This window comes from Canis aureus, chromosome 2, assembly GCF_053574225.1.
Source record: "Canis aureus isolate CA01 chromosome 2, VMU_Caureus_v.1.0, whole genome shotgun sequence".
In the NCBI taxonomy this organism is placed as follows: Eukaryota; Metazoa; Chordata; class Mammalia; order Carnivora; family Canidae; genus Canis; species Canis aureus.
In genome coordinates, this window is record NC_135612.1 from 86,222,236 (window position 1) to 86,248,178 (window position 25,943).

Below are 25,943 nucleotides of genomic sequence, written 5' to 3' on the forward strand. Positions count from 1 at the left end.
TCTGTGCCCTTGGGATGTGGGGAAGTGCTCGTCCTAAGCAATAAAAATGAGGTGAAAATGCAAAGGCCATTTTGCTGATTCTGTAGGAGCTGTCTTGTGCCCTCCCCATACATGGCAAGGTTTTGCAAGCAGACTTCTGTTTGTAAAGGATGCTACAATGGAATTTAGAGATTTAGGCTTAACGTTGAGTTATAACTGATTAGCTTACTAGAAGAGGTATTACAAATATGCAAATAAGCATATATACATATATGTATTTCTATGTTATGTACATTTATATATTTCAGCTTAGTGGGAACCAAAATTCACTTAGTTCTCAAATATTTATTGGGCACTCACTCTTGGTGAGGAGCTTGGCCCTGGGGATGCAAAGGTGAACGAGTTGGACCCTGGCTGCAGGGAGGCGTCGGTCTGTGGGGAGGCAGACAGGTGGGCGGGTGGCTGTGATGCCCTAGTGAAGGTGTACCCAGCATGTCACGTGGCTCTCAGGAGCCAGGGAGAGTCAGGTGGATTGCAGCCAGACAGCGAAGAGCTCTTGATTGTCAATCTCCTTAACAGAGATATTTTTAAAGATGACTGAGTGGCAGGACCTGGTTTATGGTTTTCAAAGGGATTGGTGGGTGGACTAGACAGGTAGGGAGATGAGACTGTCATTGATGGTCCCCGCCAGACATCACTGGGCAGGGCAAAGTGGGGGTTCCAGGAATGGGGGGAGTGGTTTGTCTGAAGCTTAAGCTACTTGTTTTTTATTTTTTTTAAAGTTTTTTATTTTTTTTAATTTATTTATTAATGAGAGATAGAGAGAGAGAGAGAGAGAGGCAGAGACACAGGCAGAAGGAGAAGCAGGCTCCATGCAGGGAGCCTGACATGGGACTCGATCCTGGGTCTCCAGGATCAGGCCCTGGGCCGAAGGCAGGTGCTCAACTGCTGAGCCACTGGGGCTGCCCGCTACTTATTTTTTAAAGATTATTTATTTATTAAGAGACAGAGAGAGTGTGAGCAGGGGGAGGGTCAAAGGCAGAGGGAGACAAGCAGACTCCCCACTGAGCAGGAAGCCTGATGGGGGCTTGATCCCGGGACCCTGAGCTCAAGACCTGAGCCCAAGGCAGACGTTTAACCGGCTGAGCTACCCAGGCAGCCCTGAAATTGAAGTTCTGTCCGTTGTTGACTACTGTTTACCTGAAGCTGCAAATTGGATGAAGAAGGAGGGATTCCTGGACGGAGGCTGGAAGACAGGGTAGGAAGAGGACCGTGGCGGAGTAAGAGGGGAGCAGGGGAGGAAATGCCCCTGAGAAAAGAACAAATCTGCAATTGAGAAGTTACTCAATTATTCCTGAACGTGAACCCTTCAGCCACACGTATTTACCATCACTCCGCGAAGCCTCTGGGGCTTAGCAGGTAGGTTCCTGCAGCAGCTTGTGAGGAAACTCGCCTGGTCCCATCAGCAAGAGTCGCCAAGGAGCACGAGTCACCGTTGGAGGCAGGGGAGAGGTCCCCTCCCCGACATCCCGCACCTTCATCTCTCTCAGCGCTCATCTGGTTGTAAAGCCATCTAACTAGCAATGTAGTCTGTCAGATAGACACTTAATTATTATGATCTTCCTTGTAGCGAATTATGATGTGCTTTATTGCAGATAACAGTAAACGGGTAGATAAAAGGCGCTCGGTGGTGAAAACTGCGGGCCTGGGTTCTTTTTTTTTTTTTTTAAATTTTTATTTATTTATGATAGTCACAGAGAGAGAGAGAGAGAGAGAGAGAGGCAGACACAGGCAGAGGGAGAAGCAGGCTCCATGCACCGGGAGCCCGACGTGGGATTCGATCCCAGGTCTCCAGGATCGCGCCCTGGGCCAAAGGCAGGCGCCAAACCGCTGCGCCACCCAGGGATCCCCGGGCCTGGGTTCTTAAGATGATAAGCACAAGGCTGCCTTCATGGTGTTTGCGTGTGGGCATGAGTTAACATCGGGATGGCTTGTGAGTTGTGCCTTAAAAATATAATTGAAATGCAGCTCGAAAGAAATCTATCTTTGAGAGGATAATAAAAGTATTTCATGGTACCTAGTATACCTGCCGAAAAGTGGGCATATTTTACTAAGTTTATTCCGTTCACGTGTCACCGATTACCCGGTCCAGTTGTTTCTTCTGGGGGGTTTGCTTCTTTTCCCCCTTCCTCCCATCGGTAGTTGTAGACCTCGCCGCAGCCTGTAAGCCTCACCTCTGCATATGTGTCTCTGGGTATGATGAATAGAGTCTCTGAGGTTAATTAAAATAAAAGGAATTCTTATTAAATGCCCGCTGTTTCCTCTTCCACCCGTATCCATAAGCCCCCAGAAGGGGGGATCTTAGCAGAGTTGAGGAGTAAGCTCAGCACGATGGATCTACCCGGTGAGTGTGGCGAACATTCATTGTTTTCTCACTTCCAGCCACACCCCGCTTTGGAGGGTGTTCCCCTGGATGTAATCCGCGGGGGGAGCCCAGGACTGCAGCCTGGGTGCCCGTGCTGCCCGGGCCGCGGGGGGCTGGCACAGGCTCTGCCATAGGCCGGCTGGGGGCCCTTGGGCAGAGCCGTAGAGAGGCTGAACCGTGACGGAGTTGGGCCCACCCAGATCGCGGGCCTCTGGCCTGCTCTTTCCTGCTCCTCGTCCTGCCTCCTGGCTCCACGGTCGCCCAGCCGCCGCCTTGTTTGTGAGTCCTCTGTCCTCCGGCCCGCTCTGTGGGTGCCAGTGGCCTTCCCACACGTCCTCCGTCACAGGGTCGTGACCGTGGCTTACAGCCGGAGGGCCCCGGCCGAGAAGTGAACGTCTGGCTCTGCTCCTCAGCACTCAGCAGGGGAGGGGACCTGACCCCGTTGGGCTTCAGCATCCTCGCCTCCAACCTGGGGCTAATCGTACGACTTCTTCGCGGGCGGCCGTGGGTTGAATGTGATGTTTCCAGTCGGGCGTTTCGGACAACCCGGAGCACAGCAGTGTCCGCTGAGTAGTGGCCGCCCGCTTACTATCGTAATTAAATAGAGGTCTACTTCTCCTTATTATTAGCTCCTCGCAGCGCCTGGCCCATAGCAGACATTGGGGGGAAATACGACTTTGTTTCCTCCTTCCTCTTTACCGGAAACAACCCCAAACTCTCCTTTCTCGTGGGTAGGGAGGAGAGCACGCGTCCCGTGGGCCCTGTACCACCCTTGGCCAGGTGGAAGTACACCTAGGCTGGGGGGCAGACATGGGAGCACGAGAACCGGGTGCCTACCCCTCGACCCCACCCACGTGACCCGAAAGTGGGGCGTTTTCCTGTGGTTTGTCCTGTTGGGCTCAGGCCTTTGACAAGCGGTTGGGCCGCCGCGCAACCCACTCGGCCGCTGGCAGGATTCTGACACCAGCTGCCGTGGCGGAGGTGGGACCCCTGCCCGCCTCCGGTTGCCTGGGTAGCAGCGCACCTCACAGACTCGCGTTACCCAGGGCGATAACAGGACCGTATTAGGGATCAGCCCAGGCCGTGTGTTCTTTGCAGGCTTGACCAGGGCAAACTGCGAGATGCCCAGGTGCGTCTGCAAAGCCGGCCCTGGTCCCCACGGCCTGCCCCGTGAGCTTGGCAACCCATTTTACCCAGGCTGTGTAGACAAAGATAACTTACGCCCCGTGATGCCAGGACAAAATTGTCTTCCTCAAAGGATTCTTGATGTCACCCCCCTGTTGAGAGCCCCTCAGGGCTCCTGCTTGCCGGGAGAATAGAACCTGAGCTCCCAGCACCACTTCCAGGCCCCTTCTGACCTCACCGCCCACCTGTCGCTCCTTCCAGCTCTATCCGATGTAGGTTTCATACCACCCCCCCCCCAAGAGAGCCCGGCGTGTCGTTCTCTGTCCCGACAGCACATCTTCCCGTGTCTCACCTTTGTGCTTCACCGTGGCTGTGTCCCTGCCGGGAATAGTGTTTTCCCATCACCATTACCTGTCACAACACCATCTATTCCCAAACGCCACGTACCCCCCACCCATCCTCGGGGATCCATTTTAAATAATGTTCATATCTTCCTCCCACGCTTTGAGCTGTGATCCTCTACTTGCGATTAAAACTACTAGAAGAGCAACACACATGCAGCACTCACTATTTTAAATGTTTTATACGTACTAGTCGTTTTAATTCTCATATTAGCCCTATGAAGGCACTATCATTATACCCATTCAACAAGTGGAGAAACTGAGGCACAGAGCAGCTAAGTAACTGATCACAGACCAAGCGAGTGGTCAAGCCAAGATCCAAACGTAGGAATCCCAATTCCTTCTGGCTGGAGATAAAGAGGCTGATCAGATCCTGCAGTTTGATCTGATATGTCAACCATTAACTTATTATTGTTTTTTAATTTAAATTCAACGAGCCGACATATAGTTCATCATTAGTTTCAGGTGTCGTGTTCGACCATTGCTTTAAACTGTCTTTCCCTGGGTTTCTGGGAGCTTCATTTGTATCCCTTTACAGCACTGAGCATACTATGGTTAGTAACGATTAGTGAATGATGACCAGGCTACATATTATTGTCTATTATTATCTCTTTTATGATATTAATAATTTTTATCACCATAAAAAAGTACCAGGCACCGTCCTAAGTTTATAGGCATTTATGTCTTGCCGGGAATGCGCACCTTGATTAGGTGTGCGGAGAGAGATGCACTGGGCTGAGAGGAACCCTCAGCTCGGGTTTTGGCTCTGGGCCCTACTAGTCAGCCTCTGGGCCCTACTAGTAAGCCAGTGGGCCATGCTCAGTCCCAGCTTCCTCATCTGTGCAGGTAGGGGCCTGGCTTAGAGGATTCCTGAGGTCTCTACTAGCCGTGAGTTTGAGAGTCTGTAAAAAAGGGGACAACACCACGTGTGTCACAGGGTGTCGAGGTAAGATAATGGATGATGTTTTCCTCATTCATTGTATGTACGTATTGAGCCCCAACTACATAGTGTGCATTATTCTTATTGTGTAGCATATGGAATGAAGAAGCAAAGCCCTTGTGGCCGTGGAGAGAGAGAGAGAGAGAGAGAGAGAGAAAGAGAAAGGTTGAAAATAAACCAATAGTTATATAACTCAAGGTCAAGTAATAAGTGCAATGAAGGAAATAAACAGTATAAGAGGATTGAGAGTCTGCGTGGTGACAGACAGGGACGAGCTTCCTGAGAAGGAGACATTACAACAGGGAATGAGCCATGCAATCCAAGCAGAGGAAACAGCAGTGTAAAGGCCCTGAGGTTACAAAGGGCTTCATGTGGTCATAGACCAAGCAGCCTCTCTAGTGTTCAGATGGAGGCACCCAGGTAGAGATGAGAGGGAACGCAGATGAGAGTGGGAGCTGGTGATACCAATATGGGTGAAATCAGCACAGAAATGACAGGAAAACCATTGGAATGGATGAGATGCCTTGGTTGGGGTTGGGGAGTGGATTTGAGTTAGCCAAGAGAAGAGCGCCCAGGGCCTGAATCACAGCTTACATAACCGTGTGCAAGTGTCCTTTGAAAAACGAAGTGACTTGTGCTCATGATTCAGCTGGTGAAGGGCCCAGTGTGGTCATCAGCACACGGCCGGCCGGAATTCTCGGGGATGGAGTTGGCTGATGGCTGAGCAGATGGCTAGGTGGCCCCTTGCGCCTCAGCCCTTCCCCACGATACGATTGAAAAGGCCCCAGGAGAGCTGCCTGTCTTCCAAGCAGGGCCTCAACATACTATGACTCAAAATGTGCCACTCTCAGAATACAATGATCTCTGCAAGTGTCTTGTTAAAAATGTGGTGAGACCCAAAAGAACTGATATGTGGACCTCCTAATACTGTAGGTGGCACCATAGAGGATACTAACAAGAGCCTGGAATTTGTGGTGAAAAGTCCTGGTATGAGGGGCGCCTGGGGGGGGCTCAGTCTGTTAAACGTCTGCCTTTAGCTCAGGTCATGATCCCGGGGTCCTGGGATCGGGCCCTACGCCTCGCTCCCTGCTCAGCTGGGAGTCTGCTTCTCCCTCTCTCTCTGCTCATACTCACTCCTCCTCCTCCTCTCTTTCTTTCTCTCTCAAATAAATAAAATCTTAAAAAAAAAAAAAAAAAAAAAAAAAGTCCCGGTCCGGGAAAGACAATCTCAGCTACTTTGTCAAATGAGAGAAAACAGTTCACGTCGCACTTGTCATACGATGCAGACCATCAAACGAGGGAGTGTCTGTGAAAGTGTTTTGTTCTCTTGAAATGCTAGAAGAATAATACCTTTAATTTTGAAAAAGTGTACAAAGTCAAATTCTAGCATAGCACCTTCCATTTCAAGCTCAATGAGGTGGGCAGGGAAGGGATCAATTATAATCAGGGCTGGGCCTCAATCCCAAGGCACTAATGATCTCCGTTACGGAATAGTCTTTATTTGGGTGTCATTGTGCCCACTCATCTCTCAAAACTCATTAAGCACCGTCTCCTCCATGTAGTCTTCCTCCCCACCACCCCCTTCCCACCCTCACCCCTCTCGGTGACCTTCGTTAGATATTTGTCCAGTGAATGAGTAAACGTGCAGAGTGCCTTACTACAGAACAGTAGTGTACAAGCTTCTAGAATGACGGTCTGCAATAAATGTGTGAAAATATGCAGGTGTGTGTGTGTGTGTGTGTGTGTGTATTCCTACACACATGTTCAAAAAGAAAAGTTTTGGTGAAATTGCATGGGTTACTGGCATCTTTTTATTTTATTTTTTTTAAAGAAAATGAAGGGTTGCAAGTGAATTGATCTCGCTACACCGATGAACGCGTCACGACCCCAGACTTGGAAATGACGGCAGCCAGGAACCTTGTTCTTTGCAGTTGGCCACGTCGCTTATCTGTGAGGTTATCTGTGAGGTTCCAGCGCTGGAGGCCAATTCTAAGGAAAAAAGAAAGAAAACAGGAGGCTGTGGGAACAGACACATAGCATTACATTATGGCAGCCTGGAGATGGGCCGCATGTAACGTACTTTTAGTTTTTCCTGGCTCAGAACGAGGAAGTCAGAATCTAAAAAATGCTTAGGTTTGGGACAATTACTGATTGAGGAAGATTGGGTTTTAGTCCCATACGTGTCACTGGGACTATGTAGAGATTTGCAAGGGTGGCTTTCAAGTAAAAGTCAGGTTCCCTGTCCAAAATCCTTGGGCCCCAGAGGCATTTCAGATGCAGGAGTTCTTGGACCCTGCGAGGAAATGCCATAAGCATACGGTACATTAGGTATCGGCCCCCGCTGACTCCCGGGGAGTGACTTAATCGATAATCAAACACGTTGATTTGTCTTCAGCAAATGTATGAATATTCATGGTTGGTGGCAGAAAGACCATAAACACCCTCACATTGGCTGAGGTCACTCGTGGGACGTGAACACATTTTCGGTTTTCAGAACGTCTGGGGGGAGGGAGGGATTCAGAAAAACCCACAAGGGATTGTGGAAATAAGGTTTGTTATCCGGGTATCATGTTTTTCCTTTTCAAAATCAGCAGGGCCCACTTGATATGGGATGAGCACTGGGTGTTCTACTATATGTTGGCAAATTGAATTTAAATTAAAAAATGTAAAAAATAAAATAAAATAAAATTTCCAGAAGGAAACAAACAATCAGCAGGACCGTTGATCCCTTTGGGAGACCAGTGTTTGGCTCTGTGCCTCACCCAGAGGAGGCACCTAGAAAATATTTGTTGAGTGGGCAGCTGAGACCGGCTACAGCTTACAGACAACAGTTCCAGCCCGGCCGCTTTGGAGGAAATAACCCTCTGGTTCTCTGATGCCCGGTAGTTGATCCCATTTCTTCTAAGTGGAGAGAAGCCTTATTGCTTCCACTTGGCTCCCTCTCAAGGAGCGCAGGTGAGAGAGTCTTTTGTTTTTCTCTTCTTCCTTCCGGCCTCGTCTGAGGAAAGAAGAGGCAGGTCCCCTAGTTTAGGAGGGGAGCGGGTGCAGAAATCAAAGTTTCCCTTCATTTTTTCCAGGTCTAAAAAGTAGCCAAATTCAAAACCACCCTTCCTTAGCTTCCCTGTGCCGGGAATACCAACTCAACGTAGCAACCGATGCCACGAATATGCTGGTATTTTTTTTTTCTTTCTTTTCTTTTTCACAGAATGCTTAGTTTTTCAGGAATTGGGGCTTCCAGGGGCTGGCTCTCCAGAGGTCTGGGTTCAGATTCTGACTCTGCGGCCCCTTGGCACATTATGTGACCTCTTCCACCTGAGGTCCACCTTCTCACGTGGAAAGTATTTGTCACAAAAACTGTGCTTTTGGGTCATGGTGATAATACTGGGGATAGTGGATCTTCCTGTCGTGGTGGCTCAGCAGAAGCAGAGAGCAGGGGCAGATATCATCTCCGCCTGTCTCCCTCTCGCATTCTTTGATATGGACTGCATGAGTCAGGACGGGCTAAATTACGCCCTGGTACCAAACACCCCCCTCCCCAAATCCCTGTACCTTAACACCACAAAATTTTACTTCTGGATCATGTCAGTTTTGCTGTGGACCCAGACGACTCTCCAGGGCAGGCATCTGCTGTGTTGGCATCACCCTCTCTGCTGTTTGGTTCTTGGGCATCTCCGTAGCCACACCTGCTTCCACACCTGTTGCAACGGGGGAGGGGAAGGCGTGGCGATTCTTACCTTGACTCTTAAGCGTTTTCACCCTGGGAGTACCTCATGTCCCCTCCAGGCCCATTTTATGGGCTAAAGCAAGTCTCATGGCTCTACCTTCCTCCAAAGCATGGGGAGGGACAGGCCTGCCACGGGCCTGGCAGGAAAGGAAAGCTGGAAATATTAGAGGCGCCAGTGTCAGCCACATAGGCATCAATCAGCTTGTTATTGCAAGCACAGCCCAGCACCCACTGCCACCGGGTGGCATCCTGTGGCCCCTGCTATCCAGGGATTCCGGAATTGCCACTGTCAAGGGTGATCTTTGGAAATCCTTAAGGCTGCTCTGTCCTAGATAAGTCGGAGGAAGCAATTTCTGGGGGCTTGACGCGAGGCTTACCTCCTGGACTGGAGCCCCTACCCACCCCAGTGTTTTCCAGGACACCCATTACCCCCAAGGATACTAGATGGCGGTGTTAAAATCCTGGGTCCCTCAAGTCACAGGGCACCCTGGGAACCCCTCTCATTTTCCAGGTGGTGTGTGTTTGTTCTGTTCCTGGTGTTGTGTGGCTTTCCAGGGCCACCGCAGCTCACCATCAGCTCCTCACTAGACCCCCTTCTGGACGGAGGCCGCCTGGCTCCGCCTGGTGATTTTCTACTGTCCACGTCCTCCGTCGTCTACACTTCCCCCATCCTCCTCCTCTAGGAGCTGAACTGTCTCCAGCACAGCACGTTGGTTTGCCTGGCTTTCTGTTCCATTTGTGGAACCTCCTGAGGCTGGGGCTGGATCCATGCACTTGCCAGTTGTTCAGAGCTGCCAACAAGGAGGCTCTTCACGACCCTTCCCTTCCGGTTCCTTCCAGTTTTTCTGGTGTTTGTTTCCAATCAGAGGGATAGGAAATGGGTCATTTTAACAGCTGCCATCCCAGGGAGTAAACGATAACCATTTTAGAACGAGTACGAGAAATTCCTTCCCATCCCCTGGTCTCGGCTCCTGCACACACAACCCTCTCCCAGGGTTTTCTTTTTCCTTTTTCTTTTTTTTTTTTTTTTTTCGTTTTTCTCCCAGGGTTTTCTATTGTTTTAATAACATACGTTAGGCTCTTTGGCCAGGTGCAGAATAATGTAGCCGTGCTTGTACTTGTAGCGTGCTGGTACTTGGTCAGAACCCCTCTGTGCTACAGAAAGAGGCGCAGCTATCCCCGGGGCGGTTCTGAGACCGTGCCTGGCCCTGGATCCATGGGCCGCTGCTGGCCTCTCTAACTATAGTAGTTAGGGTTCTAACTTTGGAGACCTCGGGAAGCTAGAGGCCTCTCGAGCCTGGGTTTTCGAAGTGCAGCTGCAGTAGGAACCCCCTGGGCTATGTGCGAACAGTGCAGATTCCTGCCAGTACCTGAGATTCCAACTCAATGGGTCTGAGCTGAGGCCAGGAATCTGCACTTTCACGAGCATCCCCGGGGGACACAGAGCGGTGTTCCTTCTTGATGCTGCCGCACGAGGGACCACGGGGGAGCCGTCCCACCCTCGCCAGGGCAGCACCACTTTGAGCTCTTACAGAAATAAGGCTCCAGCCTGAGATCTGTTCTATTGACAAAAGTAAATGACACTGAATGCAAATTTTGCAATTTGCTGTTCTAAACCATAGTACGTGGAAGAAAGAGTGGTCGGTAGAGCAGCGGCTTCCTAGGGATCCCCCTGTTGTTGCCGTGGCTTTAGGTTCTACTAGGATGTGTTTGCTCTCTTACCCTTGGGTGAAGGTATAATTGTCCTGTTTTGCATGCCCTGAAGGGACTGCAGGGATCCTGCTCTGCAGATCCCAGGCCACTGGGTCTCAGCAGAGCCCTTTGTGCCTGCTTTCGCTTCGTACCTTAGGCCCCAGGGAAGCGAGTCCTATTACTGCGCTTCACGGCTTCCGAGGCCCTGTTTGAACCATGTCTTGGGGGAGAAACAGCTTCTGTCCTGGATCCTAACAGACAGCAGTTCAGGGTCGGGGAACGTGAATTTCCACTTTGCCAGTCTTCCCTTCGTGGGCCAGATCTTCCAGCTAATCTCAGCCAGAGCACCTTACAATGTCTCGGTGCAATTAGGATTTTCTTCCCCAAAGTTGAAAGACAGTACCTTTGCGGCCTCAGAGTTGGATCTGAAAAATTGAAGGGACAAAGGTGGCCGTCTTTGTGCCACCAGTACTAATGGCAGTGACAACGGAGGCTGCTGATCATGGGCAAAGCACCAAAGGCGCGAGGGCAGATCTGCTAAATTGTGTGTAAATGGGATTTCTTCCTGTGAAATCTCAATACCTCCCTTAGGACATTGCAGTTGAGATATTTGAGCCACTCTCCTCTGATATTTACTCGTTGGGGATTTTACTCCTGAGAAATCACAGTGGCAACAGAACCATTTTGCCTCCACGAAGACGATGTCAAAGTCTTAAAAGTCCAGGACATTTTAAGGCAAGATTCCAACCTCATTACTGCCGGGAATAAGATTCACCCAAGGTGGAAGCGTCCTCTCTTAGAACTCAAATCTGTCTCCGAATGGCTTTTCTTTCCCCTTTGTTTTTGAAGCCAAGCAATTACTTTTTTTTTTTTTAAGGAAAAAAAATTGTGCTAATGCACAAAACTCTTTTTCCCCTTTCATTTATTTGAAATTGAACTTAACAAAGTCAGTTCCAAGCAAGCACTATATATGAGTAATGCTTTTTGTCCATAAAAGAGCATTGACTCCAATGGTACGGGAGCGCCGATTCTCTCTCTGCTTTGTGTGAGCGTCCATAATGACAAAGTGCTCATGTCAGAGTGTATAATGAAACTATAAATTGTTTTCATGAATGCTCTGAATTTGGTCTTTTACGGGGCAAATTCAAAAGGTATTTAATGCCACATTTCACATACGTGAATAACGCCAGACGGTGCAGTATATCCAAGAAAAGTAAAGAGTCCCGGTCAGGCTCACACTGGCCCACGTGCTGGGTGATTATCAGCTGAGGGTGGTTCATGGTCAGGGTAGGGGTGAGGGGAAGGGGGGAAGGGGGAGAAGGAGGGACCAAGAAATCCTGTGTGTCTGAGGAAGAGTTCCAGCTAGGTACACCCCACCCTGTGTTCCAGCTAGGTACCCGGTACCCACCTGTTTGGTGGGTAATCGAAGTGTGGCTAAAATACTTTGCTCACAGAGTTGGGTAGCAGGTGCCTGCATTGGAATTACGGAAGTTGCACACATCTTGGTGGAATTAGCAAACATTTCTCAGGTGAGAAAAATGTCTGCTGGGCTGAATGGGCAGGTAAAATCTACTGCAGTGATTTATAGTTCAATGAAGCTATTTCTAATAACACTTTTTGTATTTCTTTATTATAGTACAGCCATATGGGTTTAATCAGGACAACTTAGAAAACACAGCAAAGCATCAAGAATAAAATCGTAAAAAACACGTGACCAAGAGTTATCGATATTTTTACAAAATCTGTATTGAATAATCTGTGTATATCATTTCATTAAATTTTAATAAAATTTTACCCCATCTTACCGAATATACAGATCCTTTTAAAACAAAAGTTGAGTCCAGCTATCTGTGTCATGTAAAAAAAAAAATTGCTTTTTTTGCTTATATGTCAGTTAAATTATTTTATCTGTCTATCCAGTTTGCCAAAGTTCACCATCATCCAAGGTTTTGGTTCTGTCGTGAGGGGCGTATGTCGTGTACTGTAGCAGTCTGTATGTCGTATACCTGCTGCAGACATCTGTATATGTGATCTCTAAAAATAAAGAAAAAAAATGCAACAAAAGTAAAGCAGGCCTGCAGGGTGTGTTAAAGACAGTGCGTGTTAAACGGAGGTCTGTGGGTGTGTTTGATCAGCTGCTTGGACGTGTTTGTTTTGCAGTACCTAGTGTGCAAAAGAAAGCTGGAGAGTAAAAAGGAAGCCCTGCTGATCCTCTCCAAGGAGCTGGACACATGCCAGCAAGAAAGGGACCAGTACAAACTCATGGCCAATCAGCTTCGAGAGCGCCACCAGTCCCTGAAGAAGAAATACCGGGAGCTGATCGTAAGTATTACGTCCCGGGACATTCTTGTGCCCGCATTAAGATCGGAAGTGGGTTACCCTGGAACTGAAATAAAAAAAAAAAAAAGTGGGGATCTCAACATGCCACTTCATTACAATTAAAAAAAAAAATAAAAAAAGATTGCATTCAAAAAGCTCCAAAGTGGAGAAGTGAGGAAGGGAAAATTGTGACCCCTGTTACCTCCACAACCCAGTCCCGGGCGCTAGCCGATGTGTGTGTGCGTCCAGACTGCCTGCCCCGGCACCTCCGAAATACGCACACAGACACGTGTGTTTGTACGTGCCTCCCTGTTGCTTTATTTATATGGGGTTTTTTATCCTTTTTTTTTTTTTTTTTTAAGTAATCTCTACACCCAGGATGGGGCTAGAACTCGGGGCTAGAACTTTTCCCCCTGAAAAGAGGAAACAGGTAAGACTAGATGGAGATCAGGAGTCACTTGCTCCACCGATGGGGCCAGCCAGGCACCCCCCATTGGGGCTTTTTAAAGAAGATCCGTATTATAAATCTGCACTAATCCAGAAGCCGCTAGCCACATGCGATCATTTAAATTTCATTTCAAATTAATTACAATTCAGTAGAATCAAAAACTCTGTTCTTCAGGCCCAGCATGTTTCCTGGGCCCCATCACCGCAGGTGGCAGGTGGCTACTGTGTGGGATTACGTGGATATAGAAGGTTTCCGTGAGGGCCACCGTATTGGACCGTGAGACACAGGCCACTTCCATCATCGTGGAGTTCTGTTGGACCAAATGTTCCAGCACTTGCTTTGCCCTCGGTGCTCTGCCTGGGTCATCTCTCTAGGCCACACATACAAATTCAGTTCATTTTTAAAAACATTTGCATAGTAAGATTTCCATAGTTTCTTTAACCTTTCCCTTAGCCCAGGCATTTAGATTCTCTCGGTTTTCATGTGGCAAGATTTTTAAGGATACAGATTGTGCTGACACGGAGGGTACCACTGCTGAGCTCCATTTTCTTTCTTCCTTTCTTTCTTTCTTTCTTTCTTTCTTTCTTTCTTTCTTTCTTTCTTTCTTTCTTTCTTCTTTTCTTTCTTTCTTTTTTAATATTTTACTTATTCATTTGAGACACAGAGAGAAAGAGAGGCAGAGACACAGGCAGAGGGAGAAGCAGGCTCCCTGCAGGGAGCCCGATGCGGGACTTGATCCCGGGTCTCCAGGATCACGCCCTGGGCGGAAGGCAGATGCTAAACTGCTGAGCCCCCCAGGGATCCCCATGAGCACCATTTTCCATTCTACTTTTTTTCTATCACACATGCAATCTCTGTTTTGGGGTGCTCACCCGATGGCTAACGTTTAGCTCTCTGTATGGGATTCACTGATTCATTTTGGAGCAGAAACAGATCAGAAGATTCCACAGGTTACATACAGGTAGCATTGGAGAGAAGAGTACTCGTTTACGGAGCATTTGAATGTTCACCTGAGCCCTTTTTATTCCCAGGTGGCACCAAAAGAGGGGGTAAGATTGAATCCTTTTAGGACAGAAAGTCTGATAGGACTGGAAGTTCTCAGTTAATTCTCTTTTATTTTGAGCATATCATATCCCCTCTTCCCTACCTGTTCTGCCCATAGAGAAAATTCAAGCATGTGTGTGTCCATTATTATTCCTTTGGATCTAACTATTTATTTATTTTTATTTTATTATTATTATTTTTAAAATTTTATCTAAATTCAATTTGCCAACATATATAACACCCAGTGCCCTGGATCTAACCATTTAAAAGAGGAATTCAGCTCAAACCAAGTGAACTGTATTATCTCAGTTTGGGCTTTGCTCAAAAATAATTTTGATAAGTACAGTTTATTCATATATTTAGCTGTTTCCTGTGGTTTTAGAAAGTATATGGGTTTGGTCCTAATTAGAACTGATTTCTTAGAGGTTTTTCAAACATAACTGGTTCAGTTGATACTTAATATTTAAAAAAGTATATATTTGACTTTGGCTCCCCACACTATTGATCGCAGGGGGCAGGAGTGGGAGGGTCTGAATTTGCTTCAGAGTTTGGGTCAGTTCCTCCAATCTAAGTACATCTTTTTGTTTGTTTGCTTTTTAAGTAAAGTGTAACATTTGTTCCTTTGTAGGATGGTGATCCATCACTTCCCCCTGAAAAGAGGAAACAGGTAAGACGTATTCCTGAAGTTTGGTTAACTCTTGATGCCTTACAATGACTGGGGGGATCAGGGAATCCAAAATATGTAGAGAACTTCTCTTAACTTCCCAGAATCCTTTTGTGTTCGGAGTGGGGATTGGGTGGTAGAGAAACACTGGCTGAGAAGAGGGGTTGGCGGTGGGGGTGGGGGTAGGGGTGGGGGTGTGGAAGGAAACCCAGTGAGGTCCAACAGGGAGGGGGAAGGAGGCACACCAGTTGACAGTATTCCTTTTGTTGCTGGGAATCCTGTCAGGAGGGGGGAGTTGAGGGCTTAGGGCCGTCACCTGTTAGCATTCTGTCCTGGGATGGATTCTCTTCTCCCATTTGCTTCTACTACTTCAGGCCTTAAGAGCCATCTTACCAGCAAAACTCACAAGCCATTTATGTTCTTTCTTCCTAGGTGGTAGCCAACATTTTATATTTTTTATTGATGAATCCACTTTTTCTCCCCCACAGATTTTTGGATACTTACATATGTCGTTGAACAAATCCTTATATGTTTGTGGATCTTTTTCTGAACTTTCTGTTCTGTTCCTTGGAGCTTCCTATGTAACCCTGGGGTCGTACCACGTTATTCTAATGATTTGGCTTTACAATACTTGTGACATCTGTTTGGGCTAGTCTCTTTCCCTTTGCTCTTGTTTTTCACATGTTTCTTATTTGTTACTTTTTCCAGATAAAACTTGCAAACATTTTAGCAAGCTTTCTCCGATCCCACCAAAACAAACCAACCAAGCAGTTGGTATTTTGGTTGGATTTTTGTAAAATGTATAGATTAATAGCCAGTTTAGATTTTCATAACATGTTATGTTCAGGAATATCACAAATCACATTTCTTTTAATCCAGTTGCATACACACATATATATCTTGTTGTTTTCCAAAGATATCTTTGTTAGACCTTTCTCAACCTCACAGTAGTTCTCTACTGACATGCCCTGAATTGTGGCTTTTTATGGGCTCAAAGGGAGCCTAGATGACGGTGATGTTAATGCTCTGTGTTCCACGTTACGGAGAAGCCTCTGCCCAAGAGCAGGGCTTTGAAACTGGTAGATGCAAATAAAGATACAGGGATTATTTTGTCTTTTCGTAACAATAATGGCTAACTCAACATATTGTTCTTGTTCATTGATGATATACCTGACATCACATGTAAACTTGTTGGGTTCATTTCCTTGAGATTTTTTGACGCTAAGTAAATAATATGCCCAAGACACACACACACACACACACACACACAGGACTTTTACCCTGAAACACATCTTAGTCCTATGGTTACCCATTTGGTTATTCAGTTCTGTTCATTCCTATACTCACTTCCTATTTTATTTGATTATTTTATAATGCCCCAGGTTTGCTCTAAAGTCAAATTTTGCTATGGAGCTAATCGTTTTTTTTTTTTTTTTAACAAAATGACAAGGAAATATGAGTGTCTAAAAATTGGCATTCTTAATCTGGAATTGCTAGATGTTTTGTGTTTTTGGTGGCTATGAACAGTCATCTTTGTTGAGATTTTAGAGTTTGTTAGTATTCATGAAGGGGTTTTACAGTTTAAGTGAATTCACATTCCATGACTTTATAATAAAAAATTTACATTGACTGAAGAGAATCTGAAGAATTCCAGTAAGTCTGTTAAGCTGCATTTGTATAGCTCTGAAAAAAACAAGTTTCCTAAAAAAGTGTCCTAAGCACTAGCTTTTTAGATTTGAATATGGCGTTTAGTTTCTGTCCCCTTAGGAGTTGTACGGTGGTGTGCCTGTGGCTCTGTGTCCTTCCCCCTTGGGTTGGAACCTCTGACTTGCATGAGATAGGATGCGTTGGGGTACAAATGACAGAAATTCTCAAGGGCTTAAACAGCAAAGAAATCAATGACCTTGCATAACCAGAAGCTCAGAGGTAGTGTGTACTACTTCTTCATTGTGTATACCCCTTCTCTCCACCATGCCACACTTAGCAAATAAAAATACAGGACACCTGTGAGGTGCCTGGCAGGTGCAGTTGGTCAAGCGTCTGACTCTTGGTTTTGGGTCAGGTCATGATCTCAGGGTCATGAGATGGAGCCTGGCGTTTGGACTCCTCGCTGAACCCCTGTGCTTGTGTGCATGCACATGTGTGCTCACTCTCTCTCAAATAAACAAATCTTTAAAAAAAAATACAGGACACTTGAGAAATCTGAATTTCAGATAGACAGTAATTTTTTTTAGTATTGAAGTATGGCCCTTGGTGCACCTGGGTGGCTCAGTTAGTTAAGCACCTGACTTTTGATCTCAACTTAGGTCATGATGTCAGGGTTCTGAGTTCAAGCCCCATGCTGGGCTGTATGCTGGGTGTGCAGCCTACTTATAAAAAAAAAGTATGACACATGCAATATTTGACAGATTTATGTCAAAACATTATTAATTGTTTATCTCTAATTCAAATTGAACAGGACAACCTGTATTTTATGATTGCTCTTCCACTGTGCTAATTTTAACATCAGCTTTCTCCCTTGAAGAGAAAGAGAACTCTTCTGCTTTCTCTTTCTTCTTCTTTTCTTAGAAGAAGGAGCTTAGCTTTCTTCTGAGGCTGGTTCTCCTAAGCAGGAGAAGCAAACACCCGAGCCATGGGATAGAAGTCTTTCTCTCCAGTCTAATTGGGCTAGTGTAGGACATGCTCCCAATCCTGGTCTGTTAACATTCACCAGGAGACTACCATCTGTTAATTGGCTTAGATTAATCACCTAGGATAGAAGTGCTGCTAGGAAGCCAGCAGGGACATCCAGTAAACTAATTGTGTGGCCTTGGGAAGGTTTCTTTGGATATCTGAGTCTTGGCTGTCTCGTCCATAAAATGGGAATGAATATGGTACCCACAACATAGTGGTACAAGCAGAGTCTCCCCATGGTGCCTGGCAAAGGGTGAGCACCAATAAGTATTTATCATCCTCTCCTTCTCCTCCTCATCCCCTTTAAAAAATTATTTTAAGTCAGTTGTATATTAGTGTGATGAATCTCTCTACCACTGCCCTTGTCAGGACCTTTTAATTTACATTTGGCAGGTTAAAGTAGCTGGGGCCACAGAGGAGATTCTTGGCTCATAGGACCTCAGAGGGATTGGTTGAGCCATCAGAGAGGCAGAAATGCAGCCAGGCCTCAAGTACCCTGGCTCCCTCCTCTGCCCTCAGCAGCCATCATTTCTTTTTGTAGACCTGCCTTTTCTGTAGATTGGGCAATGTGACTGTCGATTGCATGAGGACCACAGACTCCACATCTTTGATCTCTAGGGAAAAATGTTGCTCCTCAGTTTGGGGAGAGAGCTCCCCTAGGCCGGCCTCAGGCCAGGGGGCCGATCTCAGGATCAGCCAAGTGCAGCCAGGAAATCCCATGGACACAAGGAGGCTTCTACTGTTGTCATGTTTTTTGTTTTTTTTTTTAAATAGCCCAGCTGATATTTATTTTATTATTTTTTTTAAATTTTTTATTGGTGTTCAATTTACTAACATACAGAATAACCCCCAGTGCCCGTCACCCATTCACTCCCACCCCCCGCCCTCCTCCCCTTCTACCACCCCTAGTTCGTTTCCCAGAGTTAGCAGTCTTTACGTTACTGTTGTCATGTTAAGGGGTGCTGGGTAGGCAGTGTCATAACCATCTGCTCTGTGCGCCTTCTTAAGACAGTCTTGGAATGGGGACACCCGGGTGGCCCAGTGGTTGAGCACCTGCCTTTTGTTATAAACACCATAGCAAATTAAAAAAAGCTGTTTGAACAGAGAAAAATATCAGTTCTTGATTTTCCGCATGTACTTAATGCAATCCACACTATGCTTCCCCACTCTTTCTCTGGACGTCAACAGTGGGACTCAAGGGTCTTCTGGTGGGGACGGTGGTTGTTATTGTCACCTTCTATTCATGGGGACTTTCCCCCGCAGTAGGCTCTCAGACGCACTTGAACAGAACATGTGCGGTCACCTCCGTGCAAAGCCGTGGGGCCAGGGCGCGTGTGGAACAGGGTGGTTGGCTGGAGCCAGCACTGAGCACGGCAGCAGCGGCTGTCTTAGGTCCTGTTGTGGGTGGGCAGCCCATCCTGCCTACTGGATCTGGATGGCTCCATGCTCAAGCTGCATTTCAGAGCTCCAGGATCAGGTCCCACATTGGACTCCATGCATGGATCCTGCTTCTCTCTCTGTCTGTGTCTCTGCCTCTCTCTCTCTCTCTCTCATGAATAAATAAATAAAATCTTAAAAAAAAAAAAAAAAGACAGTCTTGGAATGGCCAACAGTCATGGTGGTAGCCAACATTTTGGAGTGCCCTCTCTTGAAGGGTGTGGACCCTGTGCTCAGGATTGCACTGTTGATAAGCTCAGTTAGTTCTCACAGGCATGTGAGGTGGGCGCTCTCATTAGTGTCACCATCTGACAGATGAGGAAATTGAAGCATATGGTGGTCAAGGAAATTACCGCAGGGAAATGACGTAATTCATTGATGTCAGAGGCAGAGTTTGAACCCCTGCAGTCCACTGAGAGCTTATGCTTGGAGCCATCATGACTCAGTACTTATTTATGGAGCATCCCATGGGTGTCTTGTGCTAATTTAGACAGTGGGGACACTGGGGGAGAAAAGTCAGACCCAAGTCCCCGAGCTTATGTAACTTACATTGTAGTTAGGGTGACCACACCTTCGTTTCCCCAGGAACGTCTCCGTTTCGTCCTGGCATCATTTGTATTAGTGCTTTTTTTTTCACTCTCCAAAATCTCTTGGTCTGGATGATAAATAATATAGCCACACACCTTAATTCTGGCAGAGATGCTATGAATAAACAATAAACAAAAGAATTAAAATATATCAGATGTTAATAGCAATTGGTGCTATGGAGAGAAAAATACAGCCTGAAGCAAGGGAGAGAACTCTGGCTTGTAATGGAAGAGAAGTCTTGATAAATAGTGGGGAAAAGGTAGTTCCAGGATTTGGAAAAATGAAGAGTTTTACCCATTGAAAATATGTTTTTTAAATGTTTTTTTACCTTCGATTTAGTTTTGGAGGCGTGTGACTGGTTTGTGTGGAGTGGATGTTAAGATGCCTTCTTCATCAGCTTGGTGTGGGGAAGAAAATGCAGCAGTAAGTGTTTAGGTGCTGGTTGCAATGAAACTTCCTTTTTAAAAATTTTTTATTTATTTTTAATTTTTTAAATTTTTATTTATTTTTATTATTATTATTTTTGCAATGAAACTTTCTTTTTTTTTTTTTAAAGATTTTATTTATTTATTCATGATAGTCACACAGAGAGAGACAGAGAGGCAGAGACACAGGCAGAGGGAGAAGCAGGCTCCATGCAGGGAGCCCGACGTGGGATTCGATCCCGGGTCTCCAGGATCGTGCCCCAGGCCAAAGGCAGGCGCCAAGCCGCTGCGCCATCCAGGGATCCCAGCAATGAAACTTTCCATTTAGCCAGAAGCAGATAGCTTGGCACACACGTGACAGGAGTGGTAGGGAGAGGCACAATGATTTTCTTAACTCTTCCATCTAGCAGGAAGGGGATAGAAGCATGCACCCCGACCTAGTGTCTCCTATATGACATTACATATTTATCCCAAAGGCAAACAATGGGTAAAGTATTTATCCTTCCAGCTACAAAGCAAGTGCTCCTTATATATGCAGAAGGCACCAGAACCAGAGCTGTCAGGTTAACAGACAGGACATGGAGGTTGAAAGATCTACGTATTGGAGAAGATGCCACATGGAGCATCTCGTTGCCCATCAGCCTTGTTTCTTGATCAGGAAGGAGGAATCTCTGTGGTCTCTACCTACTACACTCTTCCCCTGTTCATTTCCCAACTCAGAGGGAGAGATTGCTGTGATCACTCTGTTTATGGACGGGACGTTTGTGTCCCCTCAACATTCATATATTGAAACTCTACTCTCCAGGGGGTGATGGTATTAGAAGGCGGGGCCGCTGCAAGGTAGTTAAGCTGAGATGAGGTCATGAAGTGCAGCTGCCATGAATGGGATTAGTGTCCTTCCAAGAGGCACGAGAGGCCTTGCTTTCTGTGCTCTGCTCTCCGCCCTCTGAGGATACACCAAGGAGTCCCCGCCGAAGAGGGCTCTCATGGGAGCCTGGCACTCTGGTCGCACATTATCAGCCTGTGGAACTCTGAAAAATCATTTTCTGTGGTGGATAAGCCACCCAGACTATGGTGTTTTGTCATAGGAGCTTGAGCTGACCATAAATGTAGTTGAAGGTTCTTCTCAGATGTAGGTAGAAGCAATACATACCACATTTCTCAGCCTTGGTAGTGGCTTTGTGCTTTTCAGAGACCACGTATCCATGCACATACGTACAAATGTGATCTCCCAGCTGTCTCCTGACCTGGCAAATTAGGTCTTCCACAAAGTTGCAAGGCAACGTCTTGGGTAGCAGTAGGTGGGAAGAGCCGGGGTTCTGGGCCCTCAGTAGTACGGATGTGAACTTAACCCTCCACTTCCTGGTGGGTGGTCTCAGGCAAGCTGCCTAACCTTTCTTAGACTCAAATTCCTCTTCTCCAAAACAAACATAATAACGAGACATAATTATAAAGTTCCTCCAAGGAATTGGGATGATAATGCTTATCATACTCATTGCCTGGTACTTGCTGAGTGCTCAGTGAATGTTGGCTAGTTCCTTTTTTTTTTTTTTTTTCCTATGACTTGTCCAAGATCACACAGCGAGTTAACAGAGCAGACCTAAAACTCCAGATCTGCTGACTTGTAGTTGAATGTTCTCGTTCAGGTTTTTTTTGTTCTATATTTGACTCTTAAGCTGAGTTGGGGGGTGCGGAGCATAATCAACACTTACCCTAACCCATTTTGGAAGTCTGGAAATTAAGTGCTTTGAAGTGCTTAGAAGTGGTGGAGAACCAGAAAGAGCTTGGCATCTTCACCTGGTAAGCCGGTGTTCTTTCCCGTGGCAACCAACTGTTTGGTCATAAATATTTTCCTGCCTCTTTTGTCTCCTCCTCTGAGGACAGACCAGAGCTTTCATGTTTGTAGTTGTAGAAATACAGCTGTCAAGGCTTTCTTTTAGAACTTAGGATCCCTTTTAAAACAAGTCAGTTTCCAATGGCAAATCATCCGTTAAGGAAGCTGTGAAGAGATCATGACAACAGCGATGCATTAATAACTTCTCATGGGATATTGAAATGAAGATGTCTTCTTGATACTCTAGGCAGACCTGTACACAGAGCACCTCTTTGTGCTGCAGCGAGACCTCACCGGAAGATCTCAAACAACCCTTTAAATATTTTTTTTTTTCTTTGTTAAACAAGCAGTTCCTCCAAGGGAGACAAAGGGAATTGAAATTATCTTGGGTTCATGTTCTTAGAAGATGGGATTCTTTGGGGTCACAGAAGCCCATTCTCCCCATTCAAAGTCCTCCCTGAATAAACAATCAAACCCAGGGTTGTCTTCTCCCGTTTTGATTTCAAGCCGATGCATCACGGGAGGTATTGCTCCTGGTTGAAGAGGGAGCCTTTGCTTTGTTCCCTTAAAGAGTGATGGTTTATTTAGATGGTGACATGTGCCAGAAGGCTGGCCCTGGAGAAATCAGAGCATAGAGTGGCCCTTTGTGGGATGGGAGGGAGCCTTTTTACTTCAGTGGAAAAGTCTTCCTGGTCAACCTTATTTTCATCCCCAGTGACTGTGAATCAGAGCAACTTTGTACATGCATCCTGGGCATGGTGCTCACAACCTAAAACTTCCTACAAAGATCTCAGGTGCCTTGAGATGTTTCTTTTTGTGGCTCTTTGAACAGCATGACTTTCCTGTTCCATCAGGGAAACAGGGAAGAAAATCCAGCATCCCCCCACCCCCCGCCCAAATCTTAGTAACTGTAACTTCATTTTGAGCACTAGTGCATCTTGCTGCTGCTCTGTGGACCCTCACAGGGAGTTTGGAAGCAGGGTGGGAGCACCCCCCACATTTATAGATAAGGATATTTAGGCCCAAGGAGTCTAGAGGACTTGAGAGGAGGCAGATGGAGAATCCCAAAGGCCAAGATGAAGCACACATTCACGTCAACAGCAGCCTCCCAAATCTATTGACACGTGTTTGCCCGTGGGCCTGGAAATGTGTTCATTGGCAAGCATGTGCTTTGAGATTATGAGGTGGGAGGAGGCTGCGGGGGGCTCCTTGTGCGGCCAGAAAATATGTCCGGAGTGACCTCTGGGTGGTTGTTTTCTTGTCAAAAGGAAAACTGTCACCGTAGCAGAGGTCATCACTTCGGCAGTTGCCATGAATAGGGGGCCCTTGCTCAGCAAAGCAAGTCTCACTGAGTCTATTACTGTTAACACAGGAGTCGCCACAGACCCAAGCAGCAGAGTAGAAATTGCAATTAAATTTGCTATCAATCACCCTGCTCAAGTATACTTGATGTTTCGTCAAACCTTTTTTTTTTTTTTTTTTTTAATATATGCTTGTTTAATCGAGTACTTTGCCCTATCGGTGGTGCGGCTTTAAGAAGTCCACAGGATCCACTTTTTTTTTTTTTTAAGATTTTATTTATTTATTTGAGAGAGACAGAGAGAGCAAGCACCAGCGGGGGTCGGCGGGGGTGGGGGGGTGGTGTGCAGAGGAGGAGGGAGAAGCAGACTCCCCACTCGATCCCAGCCCAGGATCCCGGGATCACGACCTGAGCTAAAGGCAGGCGCTTAACCGCGCCACCTAGGCACCCCCAACACAGCATCAAACTTCCAAACACCATGTCCAGCTGCACAGTGTCTAAGTCTCATCTCTGTCTCCTCCCTCCTCCCCCTCTCTTTTCCCTACTGTTCTGGAGGAAGTGCATAGGTCAAGGTTTCACCTGTCTCTCCATCTCTTACTTATTTTTTCCCCCTCCCGCTTTTGACTTGCACTTTCAATATGTCAATATGCAAATTGGGAGGTAAGTTACAGGACTTTCTGGTAAACATCATTTTTACATTGTGATGTAGACTAACTTTTCCGTGGCCAGATTACAGCAGCGCTATGTATCTAATAAATTACAGAGGTCCATGATGACATGAGGGATTGTCCCTGGAGTATTGCCCTGTGCCCTGGTTTGCCAGTCTGGATTATTTAGGGACTCAGGTGAAGAAGAGTGGCCTGCCCCCTTTTCTGCTCTTCCCAGTGGCTAGTGCAAGGATGGGAGGTTAATCTTAAACTTTGCATCGCTTTCTTTTATTTTGTGTTTTTTTCCCCCTCTAACCTCTTAGGTTCAGTGAATGGAGGCCTGCAAATTTAACTAACAAAATATAGAAGAGGGAAAAGTATATAACTTCATGACTATTTTACATGTATGGGAGTTCACAGGTGAAGTGGTTGGCTCGGGGACTTATGTACCATTTTATTTTTTATTTTTATTTTATTTTTATTTATTTTTCTTATGTACCATTTTAATAAAAGAAAGGGGGTTTGGGCTTCCAGGGATGATCGACTATAAGAAAGTGACTAGGAAATGTACAGGAAAACTAACAGGACACCCCGAGGGTTATTTTAGTGAAGCTTGTTTGTGCAGACTCATGGAGGTGTCCCGAGTGGCTCTCCGGTGATGGGCTGCTTGCTTCTTCCTGGTGTGGAAGAGGGTGGCTCCCCATTACAAGGGGAAATTTATGCCCTGCTTCTCAGCAGAAATGGGGAGGAGGAAAGGGAACTCTCTGTATCTGTTGATTCTCAGTTGCTCTCAGCTCAAAATATCCTTATGGCAAGAGTGGAATATTTTGGAGTGGCATAATCTGATCTGCTTTATATCCATCTTTGCTTCTCTTCGTTCAGGGAGGAAAATGCTATGTAGCGGACCCTTGTCTCCCCATCTGAAAGATTCAGGGCTGTCTCTTGTAACTAGTGTCCTGAAATCCTTTCCTTGCGAGCCGTGTTGATGACTTGATCATCAACAAGATGATCCTTAACAAGAGTTAAGAGTCCTTAACAGCGATTGTCATTGCCAAATATATCATTTAAAAAAAAAAATCTCCCTGCCATCATTTCTCGTGAGTTTAAAAAATGTATTGCATCTAGAGTGTAAACCGCTCTGATGTATTTTATGGCACTTATAAGGGAATGGAAACCAGGGGTAGAGGCAAGAGTTAGAGCCTCGGATGCTCTGGGACTCGAAGAAAGCTGGACGAATGGCTCCCCTTGCCCGTGGGACTATCCACCTTAGGGAGAATGTCGGCCCCCCGAAAGCGGAAAGGTTGGGGTGAGATCCACACCGCCCTCTCGAACTTCCCAGTCTTTGCCTTCACGAGAACTGTCAGGGTTTGTGGCCTTCATCTCTGTGCAGAGAGAATTTCTGTAAGCGTCACGGCGCCCACCTCCGTGGCTGGCCTTGGTGGCACACCTCTGCACACCCCCCTTGTGATTGGGGGTTGAATTGTTCCCTGACGAGGATGTGCCTTGCTCCTTCTGGCCTCAGGTGTCTCAGCTACATTCTCATCAAACCTCAGTTGCCTCTCTTTCCCCATCTCAAGGTTTGGGAACTTCCAGCTAGAAAGAGTCCCTTCGGTACACGGGTCCTACGATCCATCCCGCCGTAGTCATTCCCCTGTCATCGGAGCTAAAATGTCAACCTTTATCATCAGCCCCACTAGATCTGAATATTTATTTATTTATTTATTTATTCATTCATTCATTCATTCATTCATTCATTCATGAGACACAGAGAGAGGCAGAGACACAGGCAGAGGGAGAAGCAGGCTCCCTGTAGGACTCAATCCCAGGACCCTGGGACCATGACCTGAGCCAAAGGCTCAGCCACTGAGCCACCCAGGTGCCCCTAGATCTGAATATTTAAAAGAGCTTCTTTGCACACCTTTTTACATTTTTGCTGTTTCTGCTACCTCCCGCCCCAGAGATCTAGAGGCGACGATCTCTCCGTTTGGGTTTCCTTCCCTGTGGAACCCTTCCCGGCGTGAGCCGGTCCTGCCAGCCTCTGTGACATTTCCTTAACACTGCTGCTCGTGCAAACTGATGGTCGCAGAGTCCTTCTCAAGAACACAGAGACAAAATGCTCTGCTTGGCTGATAAATTATAAGCAGGCGCCACGTGCTAGCTTGATGGATTGTTAGAGGGAGCGTGTGTGAGTCATGGGTGTTATTTTTGGTCAAAAGAATCGTGTGAACTTTTCTCCTCTATTTTGAGTGCTTTCAAATGTACTACTTTCCTTTCTTTT

General features: G+C 46.5%; 1 protein-coding gene and 1 long non-coding RNA gene across 4 annotated transcripts in view; one reads left to right on the forward strand and one right to left on the reverse strand.

Annotated features, from left to right (window-relative positions):
* Positions 1 to 25,943, forward strand: part of CCDC149 (coiled-coil domain containing 149) — a 103,060-nt gene that overhangs the window by 21,470 nt on the left and 55,647 nt on the right. For both annotated transcript variants that reach the window (XM_077880865.1, XM_077880875.1), the window contains exons 2-3: positions 12,447 to 12,608; positions 14,726 to 14,764. In XM_077880865.1, the coding sequence (XP_077736991.1) occupies positions 12,447 to 12,608; positions 14,726 to 14,764 (201 nt within the window). The remainder of the gene's footprint in view (positions 1 to 12,446; positions 12,609 to 14,725; positions 14,765 to 25,943) is intronic.
* Positions 6,664 to 21,705, reverse strand: LOC144303120 (uncharacterized). 2 transcript variants are annotated; one of them, XR_013370121.1, is made up of 5 exons: positions 21,597 to 21,705; positions 19,421 to 19,573; positions 8,420 to 8,565; positions 7,693 to 7,868; positions 6,664 to 6,859 (listed from the first exon to the last, which is right to left on the reverse strand). It is a non-coding gene; the product is annotated as an uncharacterized LOC144303120 (long non-coding RNA). The 2 variants fall into 2 exon arrangements; XR_013370123.1 differs by lacking the exon at positions 21,597 to 21,705 and adding an exon at positions 19,788 to 19,807.